The sequence below is a fragment of the Podarcis gaigeae genome (genome assembly GCF_964106915.1).
Source record: "Podarcis gaigeae genome assembly, chromosome: 16".
Classification (NCBI taxonomy): Eukaryota; Metazoa; Chordata; class Lepidosauria; order Squamata; family Lacertidae; genus Podarcis; species Podarcis gaigeae.
This window is the reverse complement of record NC_139693.1, coordinates 420433-438172: the sequence shown is the minus strand read 5'-3', so window position 1 is coordinate 438172 and position 17740 is coordinate 420433. Positions and strand designations below refer to the sequence as shown.

At 52.4% G+C, this 17740-nt stretch overlaps 2 protein-coding genes across 5 annotated transcripts in view; one reads left to right on the top strand and one right to left on the bottom strand.

Moving 5' to 3' along the window:
* The window catches only part of LOC310833251 (uncharacterized protein), a 79999-nt gene that overhangs the window by 4017 nt on the left and 58242 nt on the right, over positions 1–17740 (bottom strand). Inside the window, exons 1-5 of one of the 2 annotated variants that reach the window (XM_083715833.1) lie at positions 3648–3723; positions 1885–2369; positions 1553–1634; positions 1217–1296; positions 129–255 (exon numbers count right to left, since the gene is read on the bottom strand). In XM_083715833.1, the coding sequence (XP_083571959.1) occupies positions 129–255; positions 1217–1296; positions 1553–1634; positions 1885–2277 (682 nt within the window). In that variant the 5' untranslated portion in view covers positions 2278–2369; positions 3648–3723. Of the gene's footprint in view, positions 1–128; positions 256–1216; positions 1297–1552; positions 1635–1884; positions 2370–3647; positions 3724–17740 lie in introns of those variants that run through there. The other variant, XM_083715834.1, reaches the window with a different exon arrangement.
* Positions 4152–13290, top strand: LOC310833272 (zinc finger protein with KRAB and SCAN domains 3-like). 3 transcript variants are annotated; one of them, XM_083715877.1, is made up of 6 exons: positions 4152–4367; positions 6633–7126; positions 8389–8470; positions 8771–8850; positions 9812–9938; positions 10698–13290. In XM_083715877.1, the coding sequence occupies exons 2-6, from the start codon at positions 6725–6727 to the stop codon at positions 11438–11440; spliced, it is 1434 nt and encodes a 477-aa protein (XP_083572003.1). In that variant the 5' UTR covers positions 4152–4367; positions 6633–6724; the 3' UTR covers positions 11441–13290. The 3 variants fall into 3 exon arrangements, with proteins under 3 accessions (XP_083572003.1, XP_083572002.1, XP_083572004.1); XM_083715876.1 differs by having other exon boundaries at positions 4182–4445; positions 6416–7126; XM_083715878.1 differs by having other exon boundaries at positions 4187–4880.

Here is a 17740-nt window from a genome sequence, read left to right as displayed (position 1 = left end):
TAGTTTGGGGAGTGCTAGAATCCCAGAGGCTGGAGCTGGTGCTGCTGAGCTCCAATACGGAAGGGATGTCACAGAGAGAAATGCACTGAATTTCAAAACAGAGACTCTGATCCAACAGGGAGCCTTACTGAGAAAGTCCACGATCCCACGGTTCTCCGCCATGACTTCCTTATGCAGAGCTCTCTGGTCAGGATCCAGCAAGGCCCACTCCTCGTCCGTGAAAGAAACGGCGACGTCTTCAAAGCACACTGAACCCTGAAAGAGAAAAGGAAATGTCCTCCACTCAGACAGCAGGAAGATGATCTATTGGACTTTGCTCCAGGGTTTTCTGCCTGTTTGCTACTTTTCAGGGATTGTTTTCCTGCACATTTTTATTATGGGTGCTTATTTTAACGTATCAAATGAATTCTTCTCTTGCGGTTTTTAATGATGGGTATTACTCATGGTTCAGAGGGGAAGAGGTCAACATTGTGGTCCTCGTGTCGTTCTGCCTGAACAAGGCATTCCAGTCTACCGGAGAGAAGGATCCCCTCTGTTCTCTCCCTGGACGCTGTTCTTGGGGGGACCCTCCCGACGCCCTAAAGCAAACTTCAAGGGGCGAATGGGGACATTGGAAGAGAGAGGAGAGCGGGGCAAAGCCCTTCTGTGAAGCGGATGGGGCAGCTTAGGTGAATCCTGGACACTGCTTTTCATGGTTTGTCAACTGCTTAGAAGCCTATGTCAGCATTCAGTGACAACTTTATAAAGAAAACAGAAACAACGGAGCAACATTCAGAAGGTTAGCTGAGGTGAGGCAGCTGTTCCTTATGCTCAGCACAGAAACCTTCCTGAATGGCCTTTCCAGCTTTTGTGAAGGCAACTTTGACAGAAGCCAAGTGGAGCAGGAGGGAGACTCATCACTGGGGCCCAGAGAAGAAGAAGAAGAAGAGTTTGGATTTGATAGCCCGCCTTTCACTCCCCTTCAGGAGTCTCCAAGCGGCTCACATTCTCCTTTCCCTTCCTCCCCCACAACAAACACTCTGTGAGGTGAGTGGGGCTGAGAGACTTCAGAGAAGTGGGACTGGCCCAAGGTCACCCAGCAGCTGCAGGTGGAGGAGCGGAGACGCGAACCCGGTTCCCCAGATTAGGAGACTACCGCTCTTAACCACTACACCACACTGGCCTCCTGGCTGCCCCACTCCTCAGCCTCTTGACCCTCACGGCTCCTTCCCCCTACCTGATCTGCTTCCACAGCCACCGCTTCCCCTCTGACACCATGAAAAGGTGGAGGAGGTTTTGCCGAAGTCTTTCTGTCACCTGCGGAGACAAAGGTAAGGTCTAGCAGAGCATCTCTTACTACAGATGGGCCTTAGAAAAACCTCACTTGCTGAGTGCATTTGGACATTTGTACCCATTTGGTAGCTCAGTTGTGTACATAATGTAAATCACCCTGAGACCTCTGGGGCTCTTGGCTTCAATTGTTTCCCCCCAAACGATTCAAAGAACTCACAGGTGAGTTTCAGAGCCCACAGAATGTGACCAAACAGAGACAAACCTCATCATTCCTCCTTACCCAGTGGCCTCTCTCTGGCATCCAGCTGAGTCCTCTCTGCCTCAGAGGAACCTGAACTCATTCCTGCAAACAGATCCTTTCCCTGAAATCACAGAATCATAGAAGGGCATCAGCTAGTCCACCCTCCTGCAAAGCAGGAATCTCAACAGAAAGTCCAAACAGAAAACGGGGAGAAGGATTAGAAAAGGAACAGCAAATGAAAAGATGTCAGGGCTATCATATCACACTCCTTGGGGTCCTTCGTTTAAGATGGGCCATGAGTAGAGAATTTGGGGGTCCTCTCCCTCATGTTGGGATCCCCTTGAGAGTATCTGGAGGAAAGTCTCTCTCACCTGCTGCTCTTCCTGCTTCCTCTCCTCTGCCTGACTCAGGAGGAAACCTTCGGCCAGGGCCACCGCCTGGGAACTGGTTTCCACTCCACATTCCCTCACCCAGCTCTCCATCTCCTGGGGAAGGACAGCCAGGAACTGCTCCAAGATCACCAGGTCCAACATCTGAGCTTTCGTGTGCCTTTCTGGCTTTAGCCATTGATGGTCAAAGTGGTAGAGTCGTCTGCAAACCTCTCGGGGTCCTTTGGCCTCCTGGGGGCAGAACTGCTGGCTCTGCATCTGTGCGTGGAGGGTGTCCTCCTCACCCTGGATCTTCTGCACAGAGTTTCCCCAGAATCCCCCACTGCTCCCATGGCCTCTTCCTGCTTCAGGGCCAGCTGAGTCTTGCTCATCCATCTGTGCTCTCAGGAAACCGCCAAGAGATCAGAAGAAATCCCTTTTCCCCCCTGCTGTGTTCAGTCTGTCCAAATTAGAGCAGCTAGAAAATCCTACAAAGCAAATGCATTACTCAGTTATAAAATTGACACACTGTCTGGGGAAAAGAAAGATGTTCCCTGATCAAAGGTGGATGATCCCTTAAGGTGCCTGCTTGGAGAGACTCCAGCTTGTCCTGCAACTTGGGTTACTCCTGGATCCAAGAGTGTCACTTGAGGCTTAGTCGGCTTCGGTGACAGTGCCTATTTCTAACTCCGGCCTGTTTGCCAGCCCCAGTCGACACTCTGCATCCCATGGCATTATTACAGTGTTCCCTATGAAGAGCTGCCCTTGAAGACGACTCAGAAACCGGTTTAAAACACAGCAGCCAGATTCCTGCCTGGGTTCCCCTCTATTTCACAGTTCCCTTTAAAGATGGCCACCTTCCTCTCCAGGGAGCTCAAGGCATCATCCATGGATCTAGCCCTCCTCATGCAACTCTCACAAAAACCCTTAGGAACATATTTAGCTCCTCTTTTAACCAAAGCTGCAGGGCTTGTGAGTTTGTTTCCAAGTGCAATTTGCTGTTCGCTGAGCCCTGGCATTATCTGAAGAACCCCCTCCTTCCCTACATGCCCTCTTGGGTGTTCAGGTGGGCAGAGGGTTGGCCACCCTGGTGGTGGTTCCTTAGTTGGGGAATCCCCTCCCCAGGCACCTTCCACCCCCCCCCACCCCACTAGCAGAGGTAAAAGTAAAGGGACCCCTGGCCATTAGGTCCAGCCGTGGATGACTCTGGGGTTGTGGCGCTCATCTCGCTTTATTGGCCAAGGGAGCCGGCGTACAGCTTCCGGGTCATGTGGGCAGCAGGACTAAGCCGCTTCTGGCAAACCAGAGCAGCGCACGGAAATGCCATTTACCTTCCCACCGGAGCGGTACCTATTTATCTACTTGCACTTTGACGTGCTTTTGAACTGCTAGGAGTTCAGGGACCGAGCAACGGGAGCTCACCCCGTCATTGCGGGGATTCGAACCACCGAACTTCCGATCGGCAAGCCCAAGAGGCTCAGTGGTTTAACCCCCAGCGCCCCCCCCCCCCGCGTCCCTGCTCCACTAGCAGAGAGCCACCCCCTATTCCTGCGACTGTCACTTGCTTTCCTTCTTTTCGAGACGGAAATTCCCAGCCCCCTTGGCAAAGGATGCAGAGCCACAGCTTCCAGTATTCCCGGAGGGGTTGGACTAGAGGACCTCACGGGTCCCCTCCAGCTCTGAGGCTCTGAAGGTGGCTGAGGGGCCCCAGAAGGAGCGCCCCGTGTCCCCCTCCCGCTCCAGGGCGCCCGAAGAGGGAGCCTCACCCGGGAAGCGCCACGCAGGAAAAAGGAGGCAGGCGCAGCAGCCCCTCGCAGGAAGTGACGTGCGGGAGGGGGTCTCATTTCCTGTCCTCCCCGGGGGCCTTTGCAGGAGAGGCGGCGAGGAGGCGGGAAGAGGCGTCGCGTTGCTTAGCGACGTGACGCCGAGACACCCGAAAGGCGCCATCTTGGAAGAGGGAGGGAGGGAGGGAGGGAAGAGGCGCGGAAAGCGGCCGAAAGGGACGAGGGCAGGCGGCTAGGAAGCGAGCGAGAGGCGCCGGGGGCAGAAGCAGCGCGGGAAGCGGGCGGAGAAAGCGCCGCCGCCACGGTGGGCCGGGGCGAAAGCGCCATCATAGGAGAGCCGCCGCCGCCGCCGCCGCCATCTTGGACGAGGGCAGCCTCTGAGGAGGGGGCCCGAGGGCAGGAAGTGACGCGGGCGTCGCGTGGAGACGGCACCGCAGCCGTAGTGCGCCAGGACGCGCCGCGAGGCCCGATTGGACGGAGGGCGAAGGGCGGGCGGAAGTGCCCCTCCCGCCATGCAGGACGAGGGCAGGCCGGGCGCCTGAGACGCGTCTTCGAGGAGCCGGGCGGGGCGGCGCTGCTCTCGCTCCTCCGCAAGTGCTGCTTCCCGGGCGCCTGCGGGAAAGAGGCGCCATTGCGCGGGAGGCTCCCTCTGCCCGCCAGCCCAGGCCTTCGGGAGGCGCCACCGGGAAGCAGCAGAAGCCGGTGAAAAGGCGGCCTTGGGGTGAGGGCAGAGGGAGCGGGGAGGGCTCGGCTTGGATGCTGTGGTTGAGTCCTTTACTCGTGTCCGCCTCTCCGCGACCCCCTGGACCAGAGCACAGCCAGGCCCTCCTGTCTCCCACTGCCTCCCTCATGCTGGTACCTTCGAGAACACTGTCCCACCATCTCGTCCTCTGTCGTTCCCTTCTCCTTGTGCCCTCCATCTTTCCCAACATCAGGGTCTTTTCCAGGGAGTCTTCTCTTCTCCTGAGGTGGCCAAAGTCTTGGAGCCTCAGCTTCAGGATCTGTCCTTCCGGTGAGCACGCAGGGCTGGTTTCCTTCAGAATGGATGTGTTTGATCTTCTTGCAGTCCATGGGACTCTCCAGAGTCTCCTCCAGCACCAGAATTCAAAAGCATCCATTCTTCGGCCATCAGCCTTCTTGATGGTCCAGCTCTCACTTCCATACATCACTACTGGGAAAACCATGGCTTGAACTATACGGACCTTTGTTGGCAAGGTGATGTCTCTGCTTTTTAAGATGCTGACTAGGTTTGTCATTGCTTTTCTTCCAAGAAGCAGGCCTTTTAATTTCATCTGCAGTGATCACAGAGCCCAAGAAAGTAAAATCTCTCACTGCCTCCATTTCTTCCCCTTCTCTTTGCCAGGAGGTGATGGGACCAGTGGCCATGATCTTAGTTTTTTTGATGTTGAGCTTCAGACCTTATTTTGCACTCTCCTCTTTCACCCTCATTCAAAGGTTCTTTAACTCCCCCTTGGGTTAAAATGAACCGAGCAGGATTCCTAGAAAGGGCAGGGGAGGGCAAAGAGGGGGGAATAATAATAGTAATAAATTTTATTTATATCCTGCCCTCCCCAGCCAAAGCCGGGCTCAGGGCGGCTAACAACAATAAAACAGTACAAAAGTACAGCACAAACAACACTCTAAAATCATTCATTATAAAATTAATTAATTCAAGCCACTGGCCACCATTGGGCCAGAGCTCCACAAAGATTGCCAAGGAGGGAGTCAGGCTGCGCCCTTTCCAAAGGCCTGGCGGAACAGCTCTGTTTTGCAGGCTCTGCAGAAAGATGTCAAGTCCCGCAGGGCCCTAGTCTCTTGGGACAGAGCGTTCCACCAGATCGGGGCCACGGCCAAAAAAGCCCTGGCTCTAGTTGAGGCCAGCCTAACCTCTCTGTGGCCTGGGACCTTCAATATGTTTTTATTTGAAGACCGTAAGTTCCTCTGTGGGGCATACCAGGAGAGGCGGTCCCGTAGGTACGAGGGTCCTAGGCCGTATAGGGCTTTAAAGGTTAAAACCAGCACCTTAAACCTGATCCTGTACTCCACCGGGAGCCAGTGCAGCTGGTATAGCACCGGGTGAATGTGATCTCACAGCGAGGACCCCGTAAGGAGTCTCGCTGCAGCATTCTGCATCCACTGGAGTTTCTGGGTCAGTCTTAAGGGCAGCCCCACGTACAGCGAGTTACAATAATCCAGTCTGGAGGTGACCGTCGCATGGATCACAGTGGCGAGGTCAGGGTGAGAAAGGCAAGGAGCCAACTGCTTGGCGGAGATGGAAAAATGCCGCCTTTGTTATAGCTGTAATCTGCGCCTCCATGGAGAGGGAGGTGTCGAAGATTACACCCAAACTCTTAACGGATGGTGCTGGCACTAATTGCACCCCCGCAAGAGATGGGAGTTGCCCCCCTCCCCAATCCCATATCAACAGATAGAGTTGGGTGTCATCAGCATATTGATAGCAACCCAACCCAAAACTCCGGACAAGCTGGGCGAGGGGGCTCATAAAGATGTAGAAAAGCATCAGGGAGAGTATCGCACCCTGAGTACTCCACACACCAAGGAGTGGTGTGATGACAATTCCCCCCCAAGCGCCACCCTCTGTCCCCGACCAGAGAGAAACCAGCACAGCCATTGAAGGACTGTGCCCTGGATCCCCACGTCGGCAAGGCGGTGGTCCAGAAGTCCTCCAGGGCAGAAGCCCCGCCCTCCTTGTGGGCTCTGCTGGGTCTCCTCTCTCTCCTGGGGAGAAGGGGGGTTGGGAAGGAAACCCTTAAGGCACCCGCACATTCTGCATGGGAACTTTGCTTGCTTCTTGTTTTTTTTTCCTTTAAAGAAAGCTCAGAATCAGCTGTGGGGCAGCCCAGGCCAGGTTCCTAGCAAGCCTCATCCACGCGGGATCAGGGAACATCTTTCTTTTCCCCAAACAGTGTGTCAATTTTATAACTGAGTAGTGCATTTGCTTTGCAGGATTTTCTAGCTGCTCTAATTTGGACAGACTGAACACAGCAGGAGAAAAAAGGGATTTCTTCTGATCTCTTGGAGGTTTCCTGAGAGCACAGATGGATGAGCAAGACTCAGCTGGCCCTGAAGCAGGAAGAGGCCATGGGAGCAGTGGGGGATTCTGGGAAAACTCTGTGCAGAAAATCCTGGGTGAGGAGGACACCCCTTGCTCAGAGGCGCAGAGCCAGCAGTTCAGGCAGTTCTGCCCCCAGGAGGCCAAAGGACCCCGAGAGGTTTGCAGACGACTCTACCACTTTGACCGTCAATGGCTAAAGCCAGAAAGGCACACAAAAGCTCAGATGTTGGACCTGGTGATCTTGGAGCAGTTCCTGGCTGTCCTTCCCCAGGAGATGGAGAGCTGGGTGAGGGAATGCGGAGCGGAGACCAGTTCCCAGGCGGTGGCCCTGGCCGAAGGTTTCCTCCTGAGTCAGGCAGAGGAGAGAAAGCAGGAAGAGCAGCAGGTGAGAGAGACTTTCCTCCAGATACTCTCAAGGGGCTCCCAACATGAGGGAGAGGACCCCCAAATTCTCTACTCATGGCCCATCTTAAACGAAGGACCCCAAGGAGTGTTATATGATAGCCCTGACATCTTTTCATTTGTTGTTCCTTTTCTAATCCTTCTCCCCGCTTTCTGTTTGGACTGTTGTAAACCAAAATTTTCCCCCTTATGGGGTATCCAAGAGCCCATATAGAGTCCTTATGTAGGTTCCCTATGGGTAGGAGAGAATAACAGAGGCCAAGCAGAGAATATTGAGAAGCAAAGCAGCTAGTAAGCCTGATATTGATCTGTTGCAACAGGGTGCTCCCCTCACACGCGCAGGAGAAGGAGGAGGACCCAGAACAATGGCGCACAAGGCCTTATAAAGACTTTTGAAATTGCCACCCTGTAGGTCAACGGGTGGTTCGAATCCCTGCGGCGGGGTGAGCTCCCGTCTTTCGGTCCCAGCTCCTGCCCACCTAGCAGTTCGAAAGCACCCCTAAGTGCAACTAGATAAATAGGTACCGCTCCGGCTGGAAGGTAAATGGCGTTTCCGTGTGCAGCACTGGTGCTGGCTCGTCAGAGCAGCTTCGTCACGCTGGCCACGTCACCCGGAAGTGTCTTCGGACAGCGCTGGCCCCCGGCCTCTTAAGTGAGATGAGCGCACAACCCTAGAGTCGGACACGACTGGCCTGTACGGGCAGGGGTACCTTTACCTTTTTAGATCAACATCATACACACATCACAGAAGGGGTGTAACCTAAGACCACCCCCCAGATACATCATACCTACATCACAGAAAAGGCAGTCTAAAACAGAAATTTGAATGTTTTTCTCCTGTCCTTGTTTATTTCCTGTCTGGCAGGTTACTTGATTGGATTGCCTGGGGAGCCTGGCCAGTCTTTTGAAATGATAAATACTTAGTTCCTGGGCCAGGTCACAGGCTCACACCCTATTCATACACAGACATACCCTTAAGACAGGATTTGTGAAGGAAAAGACAATGGGGAGGCTTTTCCATTTTCCTTTGACCTTGCAGAGAAAACATTTGGTCAGTTTGGGAATCAAAAATGGTTCCAGGTCAGTCTTCCTGTGCTGATCTACATACGTGCTTGGTTGGTACACTTAGGAACATTTAACATATATCTAAGTCCTCAAAATTCCTATCACAGGACTTTCTGGTGAGATTCCTGCATTGCTGGAGAGTGGACTAGCTGACGCCGTTCTATGATTCTGTGATTTCAGGGAAAGGATCTGTTTGCAGGAAGGGGTTCAGGTTCCTCTGAGGCAGAGAGGACTCAGCTGGACGCCAGAGAGAAGCCACTGGGTAAGGAGGAATGATGAGGTTTGTCTCTTTTTGGTCACATTCTCTGGGTTCTGAAACTCACCTTGAATCATTTGGTGGGGAGACAATTGAATCCATGAGCCCCAAGGAGGAGAGATGTATATTTCATTTATTGAATTTATATACCACCCCATACCCAGCGGTCTCAGGGTGATTTACAATATGTACGCAACTGAGCTACCAAATGGGTACAAATGTCCAAATGCACTCAGCAAGTGAGGTTTTTCTAAGGCCCATCTGTAGTAAGAGATGCTCTGCTAGACCTTACCTTTGTCTCCGCAGGTGACAGAAAGACTTCGGCAAAACCTCCTCCACCTTTTCATGGTGTCAGAGGGGAAGCGGTGGCTGTGGAAGCAGATCAGGTAGGGGGAAGGAGCCGTGAGGGTCAAGAGGCTGAGGAGTGGGGCAGCCAGGAGGCCAGTGTGGTGTAGTGGTTAAGAGCGGTAGTCTCCTAATCTGGGGAACCGGGTTCGCGTCTCCGCTCCTCCACCTGCAGCTGCTGGGTGACCTTGGGCCAGTCCCACTTCTCTGAAGTCTCTCAGCCCCACTCACCTCACAGAGTGTTTGTTGTGGGGGAGGAAGGGAAAGGAGAATGTGAGCCGCTTGGAGACTCCTGAAGGGGAGTGAAAGGCGGGCTATCAAATCCAAACTCTTCTTCTTCTTCTTCTCTGGGCCCCAGTGATGAGTCTCCCTCCTGCTCCACTTGGCTTCTGTCAAAGTTGCCTTCACAAAAGCTGGAAAGGCCATTCAGGAAGGTTTCTGTGCTGAGCATAAGGAACAGCTGCCTCACCTCAGCTAACCTTCTGAATGTTGCTCCGTTGTTTCTGTTTTCTTTATAAAGTTGTCACTGAATGCTGACATAGGCTTCTAAGCAGTTGACAAACCATGAAAAGCAGTGGCCAGGATTCACCTAAGCTGCCCCATCCGCTTCACAGCAGGGCTTTGCCCCGCTCTCCTCTCTCTTCCAATGTCCCCATTCGCCCCTTGAAGTTTGCTTTAGGGCGTCGGGAGGGTCCCCCCAAGAACAGCGTCCAGGGAGAGAACAGAGGGGATCCTTCTCTCCGGTAGACTGGAATGCCTTGTTCAGGCAGAACGACACGAGGACCACAATGTTGACCTCTTCCCCTCTGAACCATGAGTAATACCATTCTTTAAAAGCCGCAAGAGAAGAATTCATTTGATACGTTAAAATAAGCACCCATCATAAAAATGTGCAGGAAAACAATCCCTGAAAAGTAGCAAACAGGCAGAAAACCCCGGAGCAAAGTCCAATAGATCATCTTCCTGCTGTCTGAGTGGAGGACATTTCCTTTTCTCTTTCAGGGTTCAGTGTGCTTTGAAGACGTCGCCGTTTCTTTCACGGACGAGGAGTGGGCCTTGCTGGATCCTGACCAGAGAGCTCTGCATAAGGAAGTCATGGCGGAGAACCGTGGGATCGTGGACTTTCTCAGTAAGGCTCCCTGTTGGATCAGAGTCTCTGTTTTGAAATTCAGTGCATTTCTCTCTGTGACATGCCTTCCGTATTGGAGCTCAGCAGCACCAGCTCCAGCCTCTGGGATTCTAGCACTCCCCAAACTATCTCCTGTTTGTCTTTCAATATTCTTTCTCCAGTTGTTGTTGTTATTGTTACTATCATGCACTTCATTTCTATACCCCTCTATATTTTTAAGAAAAGAATCCCAAAGTAGTTTGCAACCTACATTAAAAGTCAGCTAAAACAATCCAGAGTAAAACTTTACAGAAGGTAGCCTGGCTAATCTGAACTGATAAGGGCCTTTTACTGTTGGCTTCAAAGTTCTTAAGAAAGTGGAAGTAGCTTCTGTCGGGTATTTTTGTTTTTGCTTCTACCCATTTCCAGTTGACCAAAGAGATTACTGAATTTGGAGATGAAGTGGATCCCATGAAGTGGAGCCCAAAATAGCTCTGGTTTCTCTTCAGATCGTAAAGCTGCCTCTGCTCCCAGGGTGAGAGCTGGGGCAGTTTCACCCTGCGTCTCGTGGGCAGAGGCCAGCACATCTTGTTTTTTCAACATTGCAGTATATTGCTAAATGTTTGGCTAGGCTGTTTAGCTGGTGATACACCACAATGTTGAAAAGCTGATATTTATCAGCCCTCTGAATCTCTTCAGTTTTTTGACTAAAACAACCTTTCAGTCTCGTTGCTCAATAATTGGGGGTTTCCTGAGAATCTGTTTTTCTCTTCCTTACAGGTGGCAAAATGTTAGAAGTGAAGAACAAGGGGGACCACAGCAAAATCCATATAGTGGAGATGCTACATAAATATTTGGGGTGCGGAGAGAGCTGCTGTCAGAAGGTCCACCTCACTTCCCAGGAAAGAACTCGTAGAGGAGAGAAACAATATCAGTGCTCGGCATGTGGAAAGAGCTTCAGTCACAGAGCCAGCCTCGCAGCCCATCAGAGAATTCATACTGGGGAGAAACCATTTCAGTGCCAGGAGTGTGGAAAGAACTTCCGTCGGAAGGACCATCTCATGTCCCATCAAAAAATTCACGCAGGAGAGAAACCATATCAGTGCTTGAAATGTGGGGAATGCTTTGAGAATAGCACAAGCTTATGTCTCCATCAGAGTAGTCACAGTGGGGAGAAACTATTTCAATGCCAAGAGTGTGAAAAGAGCTTCAGGCGGAAGGACCATCTCACCACCCATCAAAGAATTCACACAGCGGAGACGCCTTTTAGGTGCTTGGAATGTGGAAAGAACTTCCGTTGGAAGGCGAGTCTCATTTACCATAAAAAAATTCATACAGGAGAGAAACCATGTCAGTGCTTGGAATGTGGAAAGAGGTTTACTGTAAACTCAAGCGTCCGTCGGCATCAGCGTATTCACCATGGGGAGATACCGTTTCAAGGCCAAGAGACTGGAAAGAGCTTCGGTCAGAGCACCCATCTCATGCACCATCAGAGAATTCATACACGCGAGAAACCCTATTGATGCCTGGAATGTGGGAAAGGCTTCAGCTGCAAGGACTGTCTCGCTTCCCATCAAAGAATTCACAGCAGGGAGAAACCATATCAGTGCTTGGAATGTGGGAAGAGTTTCACCTTTAAGGAAAGTCTCACTTCCCATCAAAGAACCCATAGTGGCGAGAAACCATATCATGGCTTTGTACAAATTTAATTTTTGGACACTTGGTACGTGAGGATTTCAACAGTGTTTTTTTGCTTCCAGCTCAGCAAAGAAATTGACATTGTCTCTCAAGGCCATGGAATTCACACCCGATAGGCGGCCGTTCTTTATACTTCTTATCCAGATTTGCAAGGTGCTGGAATACCTCCTTAGGTCACATCTGGGGAGGGGGACAAGAGCAGTTTGGCAGCACTGATGAAGTTGCCGTCAGCGCTGAGCAATTTAGACACGGCCACTTCAAGAGCCTCCAAGTTGCAAAACGGTGGTGCGCCTTGTTTTCTCTTGCTGCAGGACCTGAACCGCTGGCTTCAAGATACAAGAAGGGAGTCTCAATATGTTCACTGCCCTGGGCAAAAATGAGGATGCTCTAAAAGATGCTGGGCCCAAAATGGCAAGTCCTCGCAGCTCCCCACCCCCTGCTTAAGGGCTAACTCCATTTTTCAATTTCTCTCTCCCACCCCACTCCCCAGCAAAGCCTTTTCCTCAGTGCTGCTGGAGAAGAGGTGAGCAATCATTGGAAGGTAGAGTTTAAGGGTTCACACACACACACACACACGCAATACTAAGGAAGAACTTGGAACAGCCGCCTCATCTGGGAGCCACAAACCCACCTGGATTGAGGTCAGAAGGATCCTTGTTTGTGGCCTCTTTCCTGTGAACATCCGTCTAGCGCAGCTTATTCAGAAGGCTGGTGGCTCCAACATGCTAGAAAAGTCACTCCCGAGAGGAGGACAGGAAAGCCCGTCTCCCCCTTACCAAAAGTCCAAAGGAGTGAATTGTAGATTTGGAAGGGATCCCAAAGCTCATCTTGCCCAACCTACTGCAAGGCAGGAAACAAGGAGAAGAGAATTTTATTGCCAGCCCATTGACCAGCAACACAACCTGCAGTGCGGACGGCTCTTCTGGGTTCCTGCTGGCCAGACTGATTTTCCATAATGCTCCATCCCACTCCCTGGGCTTCACGTGTTCTCTCTCTTTCCCCCACCCCCAAGAAGTCAGTACAGGTTCTGTGTCCATTGAGCATTCTCCATTCTCATTGAGCTGTTTTGAGGTTCTCCCTCATCCCCCCCCCCCCGGGATATTTGTGTTATTTCTGCTTGACAGCCCCTTGTTGGGTGCCAGTCGTGCAGTTTTGGCACCAGAAGGGATTCCTCGGGCTCCCTTCCTGCTCTACAGTTCCATGATGCTACAAGTTTGCTATAGGTGTTTTGCAGGGAGGGTGAGAGGCATGGAGGAAAGGAGGCGCGTAATGTTGTCATCTCCACTCTCTCTTGGTGCATCAGAAGTCAAAGAAGCATGTTGCTCCGTTGGCAAAGCAGCAGAATGGCACAAAAGAGAGAGACACTTTCTGTGGGAAATTGCAGTCAAACATAGCCATGCATGAGAGCTAGTTAGTGCATGAAGGGGTTAAGACCAGAGAGTTCTGTTCCAAGGTCATGAGCTAGGTCATGGCCCCCTTTACCTCTCTTCCTCCCTCCTCCCACTCTCTCTGACCAAGGAGTATGTGTCTAAGCTTTGCTCCCAAGTTTAGAGCCCATGTTTAGAACTATATTCTGTATTTCCTGCCCAAGAGGATTCTGCCGGCGTTCTTGCAGCTGCATGGAACAACACATGTCTCAGACCTTTGAATCTGTTAATAAATTGTTTTAAACTTACGTAGAGTCGTGTGGTCTGTCCTTTGCCAAAGAGGGTTGACAGAAGGGAGTGCTGTAAACAGGATAAGAAAGCTCTAATAGCCTAGATTCCTAACGCTATACAGTCATACCTCGGAAGTCAAACAGAATTCGTTCCAGAAGTCCATTTGACTTCCAAAATGTTTGGAAACCAATGCGCGGCTTCTGATTAGCTGCAGGAGCTTCGGCTTCCAAAAATCGCTGGGAAAACGGAACACTCACTTTCAGGTTTTGATTATTCGGGAGCTGAAACGTATGAGTTCCAAGGCGTTCGGCAACCAAGGTACGACTGTACTGCCGCTTGACTCTGTGCACGTTTAAACTTGATTCTTTTCTTATCACCTCACACATGTGGGTCGTACAGATTCATATATTTAATTTCCCTCCCACCCTTTCAAAGTCTCCCAAGAGGACCTGCAGGTTCTGCCTGACCACTGGGGTGGGTTTGCTGTGCTTTTTAAAGAGGTGTGGGATGCATCTGGCTGTATGTTCCCCAAAACAGGAGCAACTGTTAACGGAGAAATCTGAGGGCTCCCTTGGACAGAAAACAAGGACACCAGCCAGGAAGACCAGAGCGAAACAGCAGCCAGGAGGCTTGGTCTTGATTGAAGACTGTCGCGACAGGACTCCCACCTGCCACCAGGTGGAACAAGATGGAAGCCCCCAACAAAAGAGAACCCCAACTTTATTAGCTACTAATCCCCATGTTACACCCCCCAAACTCCATCACTCATACATCATGGTTACATCATGAAAGGGGAGGTCTGGTGGCAGTAATCTGAGCATCCTGGACCCTGCCCCATGGTTCCCCTTGCCCTCCACCAAACACCCATCAAGTGAACAAAAGAGATCTTTACATTTCCCTGTTTCCCAGCCAAGTTCATCCCACCCTTTTGTCTTCATCTGGGTTTGCTTTTTCTGGAATGGCTACCTGTCTGGCACTCAGGTATCAGGAGGCCAGGGATTATCACTCAGGCAGAGGGGCTGCTGAGGAGCTGAGCTCACATGTCTATAGGAATTTCTGAAGTTTCCCCAGCGAGCCAGTACATAGAGACATTTATCAGTGAATTCTTATATTTGGTATCGTGCAGGAGAGGCCCTTTGAATAAATAGGAATAAACTGTGATGGAAGTGCTTTGTGGGGACAAGTCACAAAAGTGATGGTGCTGATTTTGGTAGTGGGCTCATGTGCATGATATCTGCTGCATGATATCATATGTGCATGATATCTGGCTCCGTAAGAGAGTATAAGCGATTCACCGGCAGGGGCGCTCCGGGCTGGAGGTCTATTCTGCAGTCAAAAGACTGATACGGCGGCAGCTGATCTGCCCCCCGTTCCTCGAACACGTCTTGGTAGTCCCGGTACTCAGTGGGGAGCATTGATGCAGCCTCCTCAGTGGGCGCGGCTGCTAGCATCTCGGACCGCGCATGGGGACATGGGTCTGGGAAATGCACAGTCCAATTGACCCAGTCAATCTGAACGTTGTGAGCCTCCAGCCAGTCCATCCCGAGCACCAGGGGGAACCGGGGCATGGAGGCAATGTCCAAAGTTCGCATCGCCCGGTGCTGCTGGAGACACAGGACCAGGGGCTGGGTCTCCTGAGTAACGCCACCTGAACGCAAGAGCCGTCCATCAATTGCCTCCACCTGCACCGGTTCTGGCTTGTTCTGAAGTGATGATGAGCAGCAAAGGCAGCGTCCATATAGGAGCAGGTTGCCCCTGAATCTACCAGAGCGTGGGTAAGAATCCACGGCCCACCTGGAGGGTAGAGACGCACCGGAACCATGAGATGTCGCAATTCCACTGGTGAGGGCCCCTCTTGCATGGTTTGGGACTACTCCAGGTTGCCAGGCCTTTCGGCTACCGAGGTTGGCGGTTTCCCTGCGGCCGGCATCTTCTCGAGACAGGACCGGGCGTAATGTCCACTCCCACCACAGTAAAGACACAGGTTCCCCTCCCGACGCCGCGTCTTCTCCGAGGGGGAGAGGTGAGGTCGCACAGCCCCAAGCTGCGTTGGCTTGACTGGCAACTCGGCTGTGGGCGTGGACCTGCTGGGAATGACTGGAGCCAGGAGCCGGGAGTGCTGGCGGTCCCGGGCCTGGCGACGGTCCTCCAACCGATCGTCTATCTGCAGGCTCCGCTGAATGAGGGCGTCCAGCATGGTGAGATGATCCATCGTGGCCAACTGATCCAGTATCTCGTCCGACAGTCCCTCAAGATACTGGTCCCGAAGTGCAGCGTCATTCCAAGACAAGTCCTGCGCCAACAGCCGAAATTCTGTGGCGTAGGCGGCGGCTGTGGACTTGTCCTGTCTCAACTGACGAATCGCCCGAATGGCTTGGCTCTCCTTCAGAGGGTTGCCGAACGCAGTCTCTAAGTGGTTACAAAACCCCACATAGTCTGTTAGCAAAGGAGAGTCTTGCTGAAGGAGTGGCAAAGCCCACTTGGCCGCCTGGTCCTTTAACAAACTGATCAAGAACTGCACCTTGGTGCGGTCATCAGGGAAGTTCCAGGCTCGCCCCTGAATATACAACTTGGCCTGGGTGAGGAACATGGGAAAGCTGGCCAGGTCCCCATCAAATTTCTCTGGCAAGGCCACTGGGCACTTGCCTGCAGCTGGGGCGTCGGCCTCAGGAGCTGGTAGGGCGTCCAACCACTGCTGAAGCGCCGTAACCACATTGCTTAGCTGCTGAATGGTGTTGGTCAAGGCCTGGTTCTCCTGGGCTAATGCCACCAGCGCAGCTGCCTGGTCAGCCATGGCCTCTGGCTCTTCCAGAACACACCCCAACGAAGGGGGAGTGCGGGGGTGGCGGGAGCAAACTGTGCTGGTCCAGGGGGGAGGTTACCGTGGAGCGAGGTCCAGGACTTGAGTTGAGGGTCGGCAGACAGTCCTCCACGGGCGAAGCGGGGTCCACAGCGAGAAGCCGGGCAAGGACACAAACTCTGGGGGAACAGGACTGCATGCTGGCCGAAACAGCTGTTCAATGACGATGTTGCTCCCGCAACCTGGGACCGGGCTGACTGGCCTTTATCTTCTCTGAGGCCAGGGGCGGTCCCGGCCCCCAGGAGACCCGCCTCTCCTGGCCTTAAGGCGAGCACTCCTCCTGGGAGAAACCAGTTCCCTTCGCCTCTCTGCCCTAAGCCTCTGCAGATCAGGAGAGGCCGAAGGGTTACTGGGCCCAGGGGGAGACTCACCTGTAGGCAATGAGTCCTCAACCACCTCCGGAGCCAGAGTGGATTCACCTGGTGCCTGCTCCTGAGGATCCGGCACAGGTGCAGGCGCTTCAGAATCAAGGCCCTGCCCCAGCTCAGCCGGCCCTGGAGGCGGGGACTCCTGTGCAGGCTGGGAATCCTCCGGTTCAGCCTCTGAATTGGATTCCCAGGCCATCACACACACCTTGGTTCTGGGTCCTCCTCCTTCTCCTGCGTGTGGGGAGTGAGGACCCTGTTGCAACAGATCAATAAAGATCAAGCTTACTAGCTGCTTTGCTTCTCAATATTCTCTGGTTGGCCTCTGTCATTTTCTCCTACCAATAGGGAACCTACATAAGGACTCTATATGGGCTCTTGGATACCCCATAAGGGAAAAAAGGGCAGATTTTTGTTTACAGCACTATGTTCTTAGGGGCATTTGGCCACTGTGAGGACAGGAAGCTGGTCTAGACCGGCCCCCTTTGGCCTGGTCCAGCAACAGCTGGGCTATCTTAGAAAAATAATCACAAGCCACTTATTTTCAAAAGCCAAGAGCCTGACGACAGTTGCACCGGAAGAGCAGCAATGTCATCTGTTTCTCCTGTGTCAGCCAAGCGAAGGCATGATGTCAGTTCCAGGGAACTGTCTAGAAATTGCTGCTTATTGCTGATCCTGAAAGTGATTCTGGCCCTCATAACATTTGCTGCCCGCACCCGGTTCCTCTTTGACTCCTTTTCCTGCTGACCCTTAAAAAAAGCCCCGATTCTGGATCCCGTGATTCTCCCCTCTGGCAGTTCCTCTTTTTCTGCTGATTGGGGTGAAAAGGGGGAATTGAAAGATTTGGGCCTCCTTGATCCTGTGTCTCAGGCCGGTGCTGAACCGGAGAAGCCCAGAGGCCAGGCCAGGATTCAGTGTGGATGCAGCCAAAGGGCAAGGCTGGGAGGTCCCCGGTTCAATCCCTGGGGTCTCCAGGCAGGGCTGGGAATGGGTCTAAAAACCCGGACAACCGCTGGGTGCACCAATTGGGCGACTGGGTGGAAGGTGGTTTAACTGGGTTCCCGATGAAATCACTCAGAACCGGAGGGGTCACTTAGGATACTGCAAAGGGATTCTATAGATGCTGTTTTTCAATGTATTTTTTATTAAAGATTTCTTGGTTTACAAAAGTATGTGCAATGCCTCTTTTTCAAGTTACATTTTCTACAGATCAGATTCATTTGCTGAGACGTTAGTGTTACC